The sequence below is a fragment of the Motacilla alba genome, chromosome 3 (genome assembly GCF_015832195.1).
Source record: "Motacilla alba alba isolate MOTALB_02 chromosome 3, Motacilla_alba_V1.0_pri, whole genome shotgun sequence".
Taxonomy (NCBI): Eukaryota; Metazoa; Chordata; class Aves; order Passeriformes; family Motacillidae; genus Motacilla; species Motacilla alba.
In genome coordinates this window covers 77,242,766-77,256,552 of record NC_052018.1, presented here as the reverse complement: position 1 = coordinate 77,256,552, position 13,787 = coordinate 77,242,766, and the positions used below count along the sequence as shown (strand labels likewise).

At 45.3% G+C, this 13,787-nt stretch overlaps 1 protein-coding gene across 2 annotated transcripts; it reads right to left on the bottom strand.

Annotated features, from left to right (window-relative positions):
* Positions 1-134: 134 nt before the first annotated feature.
* Positions 135-9,735, bottom strand: LOC119699646 (epoxide hydrolase 1-like). Of its 2 annotated transcripts, XM_038133459.1 has the most exons (10): positions 9,508-9,735; positions 8,102-8,125; positions 6,980-7,193; positions 5,999-6,179; positions 4,976-5,206; positions 4,486-4,615; positions 3,941-4,155; positions 1,955-2,063; positions 1,506-1,625; positions 135-539 (listed from the first exon to the last, which is right to left on the bottom strand). In XM_038133459.1, exons 1-10 carry the CDS (start codon positions 9,534-9,536, stop codon positions 338-340), a joined length of 1,455 nt encoding a protein of 484 aa, XP_037989387.1. In that variant the 5' UTR covers positions 9,537-9,735; the 3' UTR covers positions 135-337. The 2 variants fall into 2 exon arrangements, with proteins under 2 accessions (XP_037989387.1, XP_037989386.1); XM_038133458.1 differs by lacking the exon at positions 8,102-8,125 and having other exon boundaries at positions 9,508-9,660.
* Positions 9,736-13,787: the final 4,052 nt, after the last annotated feature.

The window sequence follows — 13,787 nt, the reverse complement described above, 5'->3', positions numbered from 1 at the left end:
CTTGGCCAGTTCCTTTCACCTCTCTTCCTCAGTTGAGTGCAATGTTACTGCAATAAACTGTTTACATATTCTGTTATACTTGAACTATGAATGCAGCAATGATAGGGTGCTGGGAACTAAGGAACACAAGATGCTTTTTGGATTTTTGGTTATGTTTTTTTTCTTATGAAAACATTACAACTTGATTTTAAAAATCAGGACTGTAATTATTATCACAATAAAATGCTGGTGTCTATATGTGATTATTTTGAGGGATTAAACAAATCCAGTCTAAAGGTTCTGCCACTGGTCAAGCACTTGTTTCCATTCCATATATGTATATATTTCAACTGCAGGCTCACAGCTGTTCCACTTTTCGGACAAACTGCATGATGTCTTGTGCCAGGAGCTTTGGTTCCTCAAAGGCAGCAAAATGCCCTCCACGTGGCATGTAAGTGTAAGTGATGATGTTCTTGTAGACATCCTTTGCCCAGACACGTGGTACATGCACAATCTCCTGAGGAAAAGCTGCAATCCCTGTGGGAACATATACGCCAACCCTAGAAGAGATAAGTTAATTGCATTGTTGAAACAAGTCCTGGGGGAAGTCTATAAAAACCTCTGTCTCTGGGAACACATTTTGCTGGAGAAATTTCCCCACTTTGTGCAGTGCACCTCCTGGTCTACACTCCACTGAGGAGCTTCCTTTCTATTCAGATATCATTGAGTTTTAGAAAATTATATCTGTAGAGGTGCAAAGTGGAGCCAACTTTGCACACAGGTTGGTCTTTAAATGTTTCCCATTTTTGAGCTTAACTTTTGTAAACTTCAGTGTAGTGCTACATGACAAAATACAACACCTCTTTGAGAAATGAGCCAGCTCCTGTTTGCTTTGGAACTTGGCACCAAATGCATAACAAGTGACCCTCTGGAGAAGAAAGGAGCTGGTTCACTCCAGAAAGAAAGACTCCCAGTTGTTCAGATGATCTGTTACTTGGAGAAGTCTGCTCAGCAACATTTTGTGGTCAGCCTCTCTTAGCACCATCTTTATGTACCAGCTGTCACAAGGTGCTGAGTTTCAAGTACTGCCCTCCAAATTGCTACCCCAGGTTTGTGCTTAACTCTTGTAGTTCTTAGCTTACCCTCCAGCAAGCAGTAGCCTTCCTAATTCAGTTTATACTTCTCTCTTAGGTGTGCCCATGATCTTCTGTTGTGTTTTCACTGAACTGGGCTACAAGTCACATTTGTTTGTTGAATAAGTATACAGACTTGTATTTTGAACATAAGACTTTGCTTGGTGCTTTGATAAGTCTTTTGCATTGTCTTGGCTGCAAGCTACCTTGTGTGCATTATAGTTTCAAAAGAAAAGTGACCCTTAACTATATTTCTCAAAAGCAAGCAAGAATTTGGACTTTCATTTTTCTCAAAACTAATTAAATGTGCTGTTGTAAGTGATCTAACTCTTGATACAGGCAAATGTTTCAACCTCATTTGCAAATCTGCCATGCAACTTGCCACATAATTACCTGTTATGAATTCTTGGGTCCTTGGAGAAGTTTTCCTTGTAGTATCGCATTGAGGACACAATAGAGGATGTCACCCAATAAATCATCACATTGGTCAAAAGCTCATCAAGAGAGTATTTGCTGTTGAGAGAGAGGAAGAAATTTAACTGGAAGCTGTTCCTCAGTGCTCTATACTAGGCTCATGCCCTGAAGAACTGCTGTCCCTCTTAATCTCCACCTATTTTCAAGCAGCAAATTACTTGGCACCTGTGTATTCAGAGCAAAAGTGCCTGGTGCTGAATCAGTAATGTGTAGGCAGTCTGCTGTAAGTTTAAACTAGTGCTTGTCATGTCAGCCTTTCATCCTTAAATTTCAGCTTTGACACGCCAGTATTTTACTTGTATCCTTGTATTATTATCATTCTTTTAATGAGACTTCTCATGGAATAACATCATAACCTAATATCTTACCTTTCCAAGCCTCCATCATCTTTATGCAGGAATGATTTGTCTGTCCAGGTTGAGAATTTCTCCATAATATATGCAGCAAGCCCCACTGGGGAGTCATTCAGTCCACAACCTAAGTGAGGAGAAGAGAAGACCTGTTGCAGTTGCCTGGCATTGCAATACTTCAGTGCAAGTTAAACTGGACTTTCATGAAGAGTTCAGAGTTTTCTAGAGAATTCAGTAGAGACTCTGTATTTATCTATCCCTTATAGTACTTAATTTGTGACAAATTCCATGCAGAGGAATTCTGGCTGTATCTGAGGGCACTACAACTTCAGATAATTCCTATACAAAAGAAACTGGGAGTTAAGGAAGTTCCATTGGCTTCTTGGTGATGTGTGGCAGAAGGAGCAAATTCAGATGTAAAGAGATGGCACTCTGAAAAGAAATTTCAGATAAAATATTTGGGAGCATTATCCTGCTTAGGATGGAATGTATTCTGATTCTAAAATATGTTTATGAAACAGGGCTAACAGGAATGCAACAGATTCAGAATATCATGAATATAATGGATTCTGTAGTTGTACTTTTCAGTTGGTTTTTTTTTAGAGAGCAAAATTGCCTTAATCTCAAAAATCAGCTGATTTTTCAGAGCACTACCCTTGACTCATGGATTCTCTCATATGGGAGCAGCCAAACTTGAATCCACTTGAACTGTGACTTTCTTAAACTGCTTTGAACTTTGTTGATATCAGTTTTTATTGGCTGGTTTTATCAACCAGTCACTTATAAACCAAAGCTTGGATAACTGTCAATTTCACATCTAATTATTAACTTTTATTCCTAGAGAAGTTAGGATCTTGTTAAAGGGTATAAGTGTCAGCACAGATTTTTGTGATTCTCTTCCTCCCCTATAACTTGTGGATTTATTCCTGTGCTTGGATTCTCATGTTGACTAGTTTCAATCCTTTTCTTAAGGCAGTTCAATTTCTTAAGAATGCTGGGGAAGGAGTCTCAACAAAATATTTTTGGAAATTATATAAGTTCCATTTGTGGATCTGCGGCCGTTTGATTCTGACAGAGCTCTGATTCTTGAAGCTTGTTTTCCCTGTGATATTATCCCCTGTGAATCAATTCTCCTTGTTTAAACAATTGTCAGATTTCTGTTCAGAGACTAGACATACTGATCTTCATTTTCTGTGGATACCTATACTTTTTGGCCCTTAAAAATACCCAAGCAACCAGAAACATCACCACCACAACTCTCCCCTACCTGGTATATTGTTTATCTCCTTTTATTTCTTTGAGTTTGCAATCACTTCAAGCAATAATCTAGGCATTCACTGACATTCCAGTTTGAGCTGCTTCTTCTTCTCCTTTAGTGAATTGCTGGGCTGGGGGGCTGTTTGTTCTCTGGTCTCCAAATCTGGCACCAGCCTGAGACAGCTCTGCTGTCTTTCCTGGTGAGGGATTATTCCAATAAAGCAATACCCTAGAATCCTTTCTAGTGGGGACTGATGCAAAGAGATCCTTTAAGCATTATGAAATGGCCCTATCTTTCTTCACAGTCCTTATCCACTGGCCCCAGGACATCAGCATTCTGGCTTTTCAGGTGTTTGAGCTTTGTCTGCATATTTGTAGCTTTCACATTCCATCTCTTTGCTTGTGATATTTTTCTTGTTTTCAGCCCCATTTACTTCTCAAAGCTTCAATTTCAGAACCCTGTATTTTACTTTTGAGAGACTCTATGGAAATGGGTTCATTCTCAAGGAACGTGGTGTGCTGTTTAAAAGACCTTGAAAAATTATACTTGAAATCTCCATCTTTTTTTGAGTGGTTTCTTTTTGCTTCATTTTATACAGTTCTCATCCCTATAAACTCATTACCCCCATGAGTCTTGCATTCAAGTCACCAGAAATCATTGCTTCTCAAATTTGGCTGGCCTTTGTTTTCATGTACCACGAGTGATTAGTGTTCCATGTTCACAGGGATACAGAGAAGGTACATTACCTGCAGTGTCTGGTTTGGTGGCTTGGATGTGTAAGTATCCAGACTCTCGGAGGATGTCAAATACGTTTTTCTGCATGAAAGGGTAGAAACGTCGAGCATCTTCCCTGCTGAAGCCTACAAGCCATGGTACATAAGCTCCAAGCATTGCACGAATCATCTTTCCCAAACCTTGCGTGTGGATGAAAACAAGATTCAGATGAAGCCCTTTCACAGACCTAAAAATAAGTTTAGGAATAGAGGGTTAAATCAAGCCATTTTCTGTCTCCAAGTTTTCTAGAAAACAAGTCTGACTGCAGCTGTGAGATAAACACTGGACTGAATCAAATACACAAAAGCCCTTCAGGTCCAGTAGAATAATAATAATAAAAAAAAAATTCAATAGAAAGCATATGAATGCAGTTGAATATGCAGGATGGGGTTCTCCCTGAAGGAAACAGAGCAGAAGAGGATGAGAAGCAGGGTAAACAGAAGGTAGGACTATGGAGCCAGAAGGTAGGGTAGGGACTGGAGGCAGCTTTTCTGCACTGATTTCCTTTGCTACTTACTGTGGCAGCATCTGGGCCATGTTTGTGGTAATGCGAGATCCCCAGTCCCCTCCCTGTAGGTAGTATTCCTTGAAGCCCAATCTGTTCATCAGCTTGTGAAATATCCGAGCAGTTGCTATGGAGTCAAACTCTGTAGGTAAAGGGAAACACAGGAGACCTGTTGGTCCTACTGTTCCTCCCCTGGCCAAAGACTGTGACCTGACTGAGGCACGTGTGTGTGGAGCTGTGGGAATGCAATGCTGCTCTGCCTCACTCCTCGGAAAGAAAGTGAGCACAAGATGAGAGAAATTCAGTGGAAAGCGAAATCAGACCTGACTTCCAGTTACCCTTGTGTTGCAAATCTTCACAGCCAGCCTCAGAGCCTCAGCCACATGGGCCTTAGCAAAAAGCCAGGCATCTGCATCACAAACTGCAGTGCCCAGGGCTGCCTGGGATAGTTGAGGTGTTACTCCAAAAACTGCAATTCCAACAGAGCATTTTCATTGCTTACCTTTCTGGTGAGAGGCCTCTGAGAAACCATATCCTGGGATGGAGGGGCAGATGACCTCAAACACCACATCACCCTCATTCAAGCCGTGCTTGGCTGGCTCCGTGAGCAGAGGAATGATCTTGTAGAACTCATAAAAGGAGCCGGGCCAGCCATGGACCATCAGCAGAGGTCGAACAGCTTGACCATGAGGAACATAGGATGGCTTCACATGGATAAAATGGATATCAATCCCTGCCACACATCCAAGAGAGAAAAATTAAAGCTCTGGGACCACAGTTGCTGCTCTGCATTCTGTAGAAGGAGGGAGGCAAAACTGTAATTTGCATCTGGAGCAGAAGTTCCACAATCAGCCCACAGCAAGAAGATGCCTGGCTGAAAGGGGATGCTTGGCATAGTATCAGTTGTCTCATCTTTTACATAGAGATATTGACCCCAGCCACAGATATTGGGGTCACTGGAGATTACCATCCATCTCCTGAGAAACTGGTCTCACAGTATATAAGTAAGAATTGCACTTGAATGTATAGCACAATGGGGGTAAGATACATGCAAAAACATTTCAGTAGTTAAAAGAGAAACATGAAAAAGGGCCTGATAGAAGCCTAACATAGAGATCAATTAGGTAAAGTCTACCCTAATCTAGAGATCATTTATGTAAAGTCTGGCTAAGCTCACCTGGCTGAACTACTGCATGGTGGGGAGGGATATTCCAGCCTCAGTCTGGCTAAATTTCAGTTTTCAAAGGTGGCCTCAAGGCAATCACTGAAGAGCACCTCATCGTTAGTTAGCTCAGGTTCTGAGCCAGATGAAGCCCATCTTGAAGCAGACCTAACCTTATTGCCACTGTGTAATGGTCTTAATCCCTATAAGGTTGTTAATAATAGAGCCTCCACTAGTTATATTTCACTTGTATCACTAAGCTGTTATGCATAGGTTATCTCAAATATTGTCACTTTATACATCTCCCCCTTCTTGCTGTGCATTTCTGAGTGAGACCTGTTCAAGGCACAGAGACCCCCTCACCTTCAATGGTGGTGTGGAAGTGGGGGTATTTGTTCAGCTCTTCCACTTGCTTGCGCCAGTCAAACTGATTCCTCCAGTAGGCCACCACCTTCCGCAGGTAGCTGGAGTTGAAGCCATAGTGGAAGGCGGCTCCTTCCACGTGCGGTGTGAAGCGGAACCGATCCAGGCGCTGGTGCAGATCCTGTGGAAGGGAGCACTTCTTGCTAGGCTGGCCAGCTGCTGCCATGTGCCCTATGCCAGGGCAGGCACAGACAGGCACTCTTGGCTCTGCTGGCTTTTGTATTGCTCTCTGGGACACCACAAGCCCTCCTGAAGAAGTGCCATACTTTCATTGACCACCTGAATTGTTTGTATGTGCAATACAATTTTCTACAGGTTACAAGTTCCCCATGGGCACCCAGGAGTACCGGGTCCTGCTCTTGGCTTGCTGCTAGCTCACTCTAGGGTTTTTGGTGCTAGGACCTTGGCAGCACTGCTGGCTCGGAGAATAAGAATCTCACCTTGAGCTGCTGGCTGCTGCTTGGTGAGATAGAGACAGGCATGCAGGGATGGAGGAGCTATGATTCAGTCAAGACACCATCCCTCTTCAGCCCTACAGCCTTTTCCTCTGTGGAAGCCCCTCAGTCCTGCCCTACTGGTGCCACTGCTGTCCCAATTCCCTCCTGCCCTGCTCCACCATCCACAGACCCAGTGTCAAAATTTGCTGCTCAAAGTGTAGCCTTTCTGCAGGAGAAGCCCCAGCTTGCACAGAGGGGCTGCTGTCTCAGAAAGTCTTTAGGGGACATTGCAAGGCACTGGAGCTCAAATCCCCTTAATTAAGAATGGTGAGCCAGAGCATCATCTAATGGAGCTGGGTAGCTGCCCTGGCACATGGAAGTGCCCTGCTGTCACCCCCAAGGCATCACCTCGAGGCAGTGAGGTGGGTGATGGACTGCCTCCCCTTGCAGCTTTCTGCCCCCGTTACCCCCCAGCCAGCGGTACCTCGATTTCTTTGTCAGATGTTTCAATCTTGAAGGGACGGATGCTTGTGTCTTCTTTCCCTTTGGGGGGCCTTTCGCCTGCGCCCCACCACCCATCGCCCATGTCAATAGTCTTGATCTTGCGTCCAGATCTGAGCCAGTAAAGCAGCATCCCTCCAACCCCCAGGGCGGCCACAGGGACCAGGACTGCATTCTTCTGGGAACAGTCAAAAGGCCTGGGGAGGCACAAAATTGCTTGTGTTCAACAACAGCATTATCAAAGGGCCTTACTCTGAGGCTTGTTTGCACATCCATAGGGACTGAGCAGGGACAAATGCCTACAAATCCCAGGCAGTCAGCACAGACTGGGTATTTCTGTTATTTTTGAAGATCACAGGTAAGATTTGGGGCAGGGTTCTATCTACTAAGGTTTTTTAAGGGTCTCAAGTCCTTGCTGATCAGGACTTGCTGATCACAAGTCTTTCTTGTCCCTTTCCTTGTGAACCAGGATGCCTGGGGGGACAAAGTTCAATAGGATAAAAAAAAAAAGGGATAAAAAAAAGTTCAATAGGGCCAAGCTACTTTGAAGCAGGTACTGCAGTGAATGAGACAGTAGCAGCTGGACTTGTCCAGGAATAAAAGCTGCATGGGTAAAGTGGGCTGAGGAGCAGGAGGAGAGACAAAAGTCTTCAGCTGCTGAAGAAATCTGGATGTGCTGGACACGCTTCTCTTGCCAGTGTTTCATACACAGCTCCCCTACAGATTCAATTATCTCTTAGGGCAATCCTGGCTCTCCCCTGTAGCTGTCAAGTAAGGAATGTCTGCTGGTGTCCCTGATTCTGTTCTGAACAGCAAGGTGGCACACTTGAGGTGTGGGAGCCAAGTTGCCAGAGCTGGAGTTGACAGACATGCAGTGTACTAAGTGCAGTGTACCCTCCCACCCCTCTGACTTGTATTTCAAGTTCTCCAGCTTCCCTTGTGGATTAGTAGAGGCATCTGGGGCTCCTGCAGGGGGCTGCAAGGGGGCTGTGAGTGAAGATTTTGTTGCTGTTGTCATCCAGAGTACAGTAGGGCTGACGCTGTGCCCCAATCAGGGCACTAATCGAAAGAGGAGACCGCAGCACAGAACAGCTATTCCACTTACCTGATCTGGGACATGATGCTCTCCCTACAAAAGGGGAAAAAACAGAAAGATCCTTACAGTCTGATAGTGTTGTCCTACTCCAATCCTTCTGGATGGTGCAAAGAATGTCCCCTGCCAGCACCACTCATTGCCCAGCTTGTGATCACAAGCTTTTTAGCCACCTGGCAACATCTGCCATTATTTTTCGTATTCTTTGGATAGGATGGGCAGAGAGGGGCTCACAAAGCACTGCCTCTGTACAAAGAGACAGTGTTTCTGGGCTGTGCTTTAGCTAGATAATTTATTGCCATAATATTCCCTCCTTTAGCACAATTTAGATGAAAGGCAGTAAACAACTGCACAGGTGTCCTTGCAGGGTTTCATCCTGTAAACACCTATGTGACTTCAGCCAAAAAAATGGTTTACTTTGACTGCTGTGTTGCAATAGGTGCCCAGCCTCAGCAGGGCAATTCTGAGCTCCAGGGCTATTCTCTCCCATCCATGTGGTGCTGATCGTGCTGCAGGGCTGGCACCAGCAGAGCCTTGTGGACCCTTCCCTGTCCAGAGTTTAAGGAGCTGCTGTGCCTTTGACACTTTCAGCTACTCCTGACTGGGTATCAAGCCTTTAGGTCTCCCCTGTCTGCTAGGAAAAGAAAGTATCCTCCTCGGTTCCCTTTAAGCTTAGTAGCTTCTGGTACAAAAGCACAGTCTAAAATCTAGCAACAACAGAAGCAAGCCTTGTTACTCTGCCTTGTGGAATGCAGCTACATTAGGGAGTTCTTTGGTACAATAACTATAGTACTTTGAGAAAACAAACCAAAACAAATGCCAAAAAGGAAAAAGACTTACTGATCCATGAAAAACCAACTCCACTGGGTGTTTGTCATCACCTAGAATTATTTCCCTCTGCTGTCTGAAGTGCAGAACCTGGAGCCTGTACTGGATATCTCAGTAACCTCCAAGGCAATTTGCTCACACTTGCTGAAACAGCCTATATGTGGTTTTTTTTTTTTTTTTTTTTCTCCTTAAATCACTTCTAGACATGGGAGAACAGGGCTCCTAAGAACAAACAGCTTGGAAGAACAGGGCTCCTAAGAACAAACAGCTTATGCAACAGGTAGAATATCGCCCTGCACTACCATCCTGGAGGTCGGTGAGCAGAGGTGCGAAAGCAGCTATCAAGGCAGCGTCAAACCCCGCACTGCTAACAAAGCAAGCCCGTCCCAGAAGCAGCTCTCTGAGCGACACGAACAAGGCTCACTCCATCAACACCTCCTCCGCACTCATGCTCAGGGGAATCTCAGCCGCCTGCTCCCACTCTCCCACGACCCGGTGACCCTCCCGGGGCTTTCACGCAGCCCCAGGCGGAGGGAGCCCAGTCCGGACTTGTGCTGTCTGTCCCTGCTCCCGTGCCGAGGAGATCTCACCACGCGTTTGGAAGGCTCTCCCGCCACATGTCTGCCGCTCCCTGCCTGGCCGCTGCTCCGGGCGAGGACACAATGCCAGCCTCTCCCCTCCGGCTCTCTCTTCCGCAGTGACGTTTTTTCGGGGACAACGCAAAACTACATCGTCCCTCAGTGCCACCTATTGCCTGAGCGTGCAGCTGCAAACTCCGCTCCACGGCGGCCGAGTCCTGCGTGCAGGAATGGCCGTGTGCGCCAGAGCCCGCTGCATGCCAAAGGGAGGGGAGCGGCCCCGCACAGGCTGCCCCGAGCTCCTCGCCTCGGGCTGCGACAGCACCGCGTCCTCACAGCAGAGGCCAGCCGGGTCGTACCGCCCGTACAGAGCCCTGCAGCGGGAACTTCAGCCGGCAGCCGGAGGGAAGGGATTCTTCGCTCTCCTCAGCGCTCCTGAGACCGCGCCTGGATTGCCGCAGCCACTTCTGGCCTTGCTGGTAGAAGACAGACTGGAGTAGGCCCAGCCTTGGAGGTGTTAAAAAGAGGTTAGAAGCTGTTGTAAAATAGCTGATAGATCGGTAAGTATGTACTGTTAGTTTGGTTATTGTATTGTGAAAGGGGTTAAAAGGGGAGTTATAAGAAATACGGTACTCAACGTACCGTAATGCACCTAAGTGAAGTGCATCACCCCCAAGCCAAACGAATCAGCCTGGACAGAACTGTAATGGGCCAATCAAGTGCCTTAAACCTTCATGCAAATGAAGGATCCAAAAAAGAAACCAATCCAAAGGGACAAAAACAGGGTAAAAAAGGGCTTTTGACCCACTGAAGTGGTGGCGCTCCTTCTGGGACATCGGGGACATGGCTACATCGCTGCTAAAAGGAAGACCCAGCTCCGGTGCTGCAGCATCCTCGACGGGAATGCTCCTGCTTGCCCGCGGGCCCCCTTGCTTTAGGCCTTTTTCTTTCTTGTAATAAAAACTGAAATCACTTTAGTAGCAGGAGCCTGCTCTCGATTTTATCAGAGGTACAGGGCCACCAAGCTGCTGGCTGGGTCATGTGATGTATGAGGAAGGTGAAGAGGCATCTTCATCCTGGAGAGGAAAGAGTAAAGGGTGGGATCTTATTGCTGTCTAGAGTTAACCAGTGAAAAGCTGAGGGAAAATCGACCCAGAGTCATCCTGAAGAAGCAGCAGGTAAAGGACAAAAGGCAAGGACCCAAATTGTAACAAGAGAAGTTAAGGTTAGATATGAGGAGAAATTAATCCTCTACCAAGGTATTCAGATTCTGAGACAGGGATCCAGAGAGCATGTGGGATTTTCAGCCTTGGGGGCCTTCCAAATTTGACAGGAACAAGGCACTGAGCAATCTGACAGAGCTGAACCTGTTCTGAGCAGGTGTTGGGATGAGCTCACCACCAGGTGTCCCTTGCAACCTGTATATCACTTGGCTGTATTCCAGGTGCACCCATGATTTGCAGCAGCCCAAACATAAAGGAAACGTTCAGTTTTGAATTTTCTACAGAAATCAATGCTGTGTTTTTATTCAGGTACTGAGATTTCAGTTTTTTCTTGTGGTTGGTAAAGTAGTCCTGGAAAAGGCTTCTCTTTCATAGGGATTTGACAGCTTGGGTGAATGAGAGTTCAAAGCCTGAGGAGTATTGGGTGGGGGAAAGTGACCAGAAGAGCAGTATGAAAAAAAGAACATATACATGAAAGAGGAAGGTGCATCACTGACATATTATGCACTATGCTTTTACATTTTCAACAAGAACATGTGCTTCAATAAGGACTATTCTCCTTCCTTTCATGAGTGGCAGGGCAGTAGCAGGGAGACTGTCACCAGGGTGCTTTGCTTACAGTCAAGAAAGACTGATGTTCATCCTTCTGTTACTTTGTTCTGCCTCTCAGAAGCCTCTAGTTAAAGATTCTTTTCCACTGTGCTGTCTCTGTTATTAAGCTTCCAAATAAAATACATTAGTGGAAGGCTTTATAAACAAGAGAGAATTACAAGAGTAGGAGGAATAAAAATGAATCACAGCTTTCTAGATTTTTTTTTTTTTTTGTGTTGACAACTTATGTTCCCAGGCAAGTAGATAGCAAAAGAAGTATTTACACTGCATAAATAACCCCATGGGTTTCCTAAATCAAAATGTTGCTAAATCAAAACTTTGTGATGTGCCTAAGTAGTGACTCATGTATATGCCTTCAGTTATTTACCAGTGTTTATGAATTCAGTCCCTGTGGCAAAAAGCACATGAAACACTTCCAAGACCTCCACAATCGGGAAGTCAACAATGGTTCAAAATAAAATGGTTACTAAATTCTTCCACATGAACCTCTCTCTGATTGTCCAGCCAGCTACTAGGGCTGATGATTGCTACCTCTTGGTGCTAACCTGCTCCCATTTTGTTGTTTTGTGCTGCAACCCCTGAGTAATGTGCAGCCCATCCGCCTCTCCTTGCAGCACAGCGCAGCAAGTCTGAGACCGCACGTACCCGGGTGTCCTTTCTGCTGCAACTTCTGTGACTTCCCTGGCTTCAGGACGTGAGTTTGGATTTGAACAGCCACATTGCCATCAGGATGTGTCATGGATGGCATTGGATGCAAATATTTCAGATGTGAAGGGGCACCATTACTGTCTTCTGCCATGAACCGCTGTCACTTTGCCATTATTACTCACAGCGCCTCTCACTCTGAGGTGCCATATGAAAACTGACTGGCTATTGACTAATTTGGGGTGGTCAAATCTTCTATGCAGAGTAGCACTTTAGATGTTCATAGGCACTCTCCGAGCCATTTTCATTCAAACAGCACATAGGAATTTTTTAGCATGTGGTTGATTTTTCATTATTGATTTTATAATCATTATGTACCCTGGACTTTCACACTCAGCCCTGCCCTTTTGTTGTTGAATTAGCATACCAAACCGCAGAGCTGAAGGTGACAATATCACACCCTGCAACAGAATTGGTTGAGTTACAAGACAGAGACTTTTTGAAAATTTTACTGGGGAAATGAAATAACAAGCTTTCTGAAGACAAAGCACATGGTAAAGGACCCTAGTCTTTTAAACATGCTGTTTCACACTGTTGCATGAAAAGTTTAAGCTTGTTAGAGGGGAGAGAACTGATTCCTGCTCCAACATGTGATAAAAGTACTGGGAGTGTGTGGGAAGTGGTGGGCTTCCTAACAGTGCCTAAGAAGGAGCTGATACCCTGTTGGCCTTCTCCCAGATTATTGTTATTCGTTCCAAAATTTAGAGATCAGGCCTGAGACAAAAAAAAAAAACCTCTCAGAACCACCCTCACCTTACAAGTTCAAGTGTGAAAAATAGTTGTGTAAATTATCTAATATTAGATAATGTTAAACTTCACAGAAGGAAAGCGTTGCCTCCAAGAACACACTGGAAGTCATGGATGACCTGCTTGACTCCTTGGGTGCTGAAAGATTGCTGCATTTATTACCCCTCCCATCCCCCCCCAGAGCCTGGTTGTCCTGCAGTTTTTGGACTCAAGAGGTGCTGGAGGGAATGAACTTCATAAAGAGATGTTAACTAGATTTATGAATAGCAGCTGCCTCTTATAGGAGTTTCAGCATGCTTCCCTCTTCTTTCCTTTCTTCTCTATCTACTGGATGGGAGCAGGAGAGGAAAGGTCCCAGTGCAGTGGTTCCAGTCTATTGTACTGAGATGTGGGTGGCTCTCAGAGGCTGGATAAACTGAGTGTCTCAAACCAATGCTGCTGCGTGTGCGGATGAGGTTGGGTCAGGCCTTGCACCTGGTGAGACAGTGCCCCACCCCCAGGACCCCAGCTTGGCTGAGCTGTCAATCAACCAATCAATCAATCAATCAATCACTAGAGGCTGTGCTAAACCAGCTCCTGATTCTTTCCAGCTGTAGACAGGGAAGGATTAAAAGAAAGATGCAGGTTGGATCCAGGTCATGTAGTAGAATTGTACTATATGTATTTTCCCATGATGTCCACTGACCATTTCTCTCTCCCTGAGTACAGGTTCTGGGAATCTCCCTGAAACCAGCTTGGTGGGAAGGATAAGGGTGGTGATCAGGGACATGTGTATTTGTTTGGCTTGTAGGGATACCTGGACATGTAAGATTGTGGGGACCGAAAGGCAAGGTGGCCTAAATTGAATTTGCCAAGCTTTTTTTGGAACTTGGCTTACAAGTCCAACAAGTCCCACAAACAGTTGTGTAAATTATCTAATGTTAGAGAATGCTAAACCTCAAAGTAGGAAAGTGATGCCTCCAGGAGCACAGGGAATCACAGATGATCTGCTGGATTTCTTTAGGT

Bases quoted from the DNA above. Each gene is read 5' to 3' on its own strand.
- LOC119699646 (XM_038133459.1), bottom strand. From the start codon at position 9,536: ATGTGGCGGGAGAGCCTTCCAAACGCGTG. The intron at 6,180-6,979 runs GTACCGCTGGCT...TCCCTTCCACAG, and splicing joins CATCTGACAAAGAAATCGAG to GATCTGCACCAGCGCCTGGA. The intron at 5,207-5,998 runs GTGAGGGGGTCT...GATGTGTGGCAG, and splicing joins CTTCCACACCACCATTGAAG to GGATTGATATCCATTTTATC.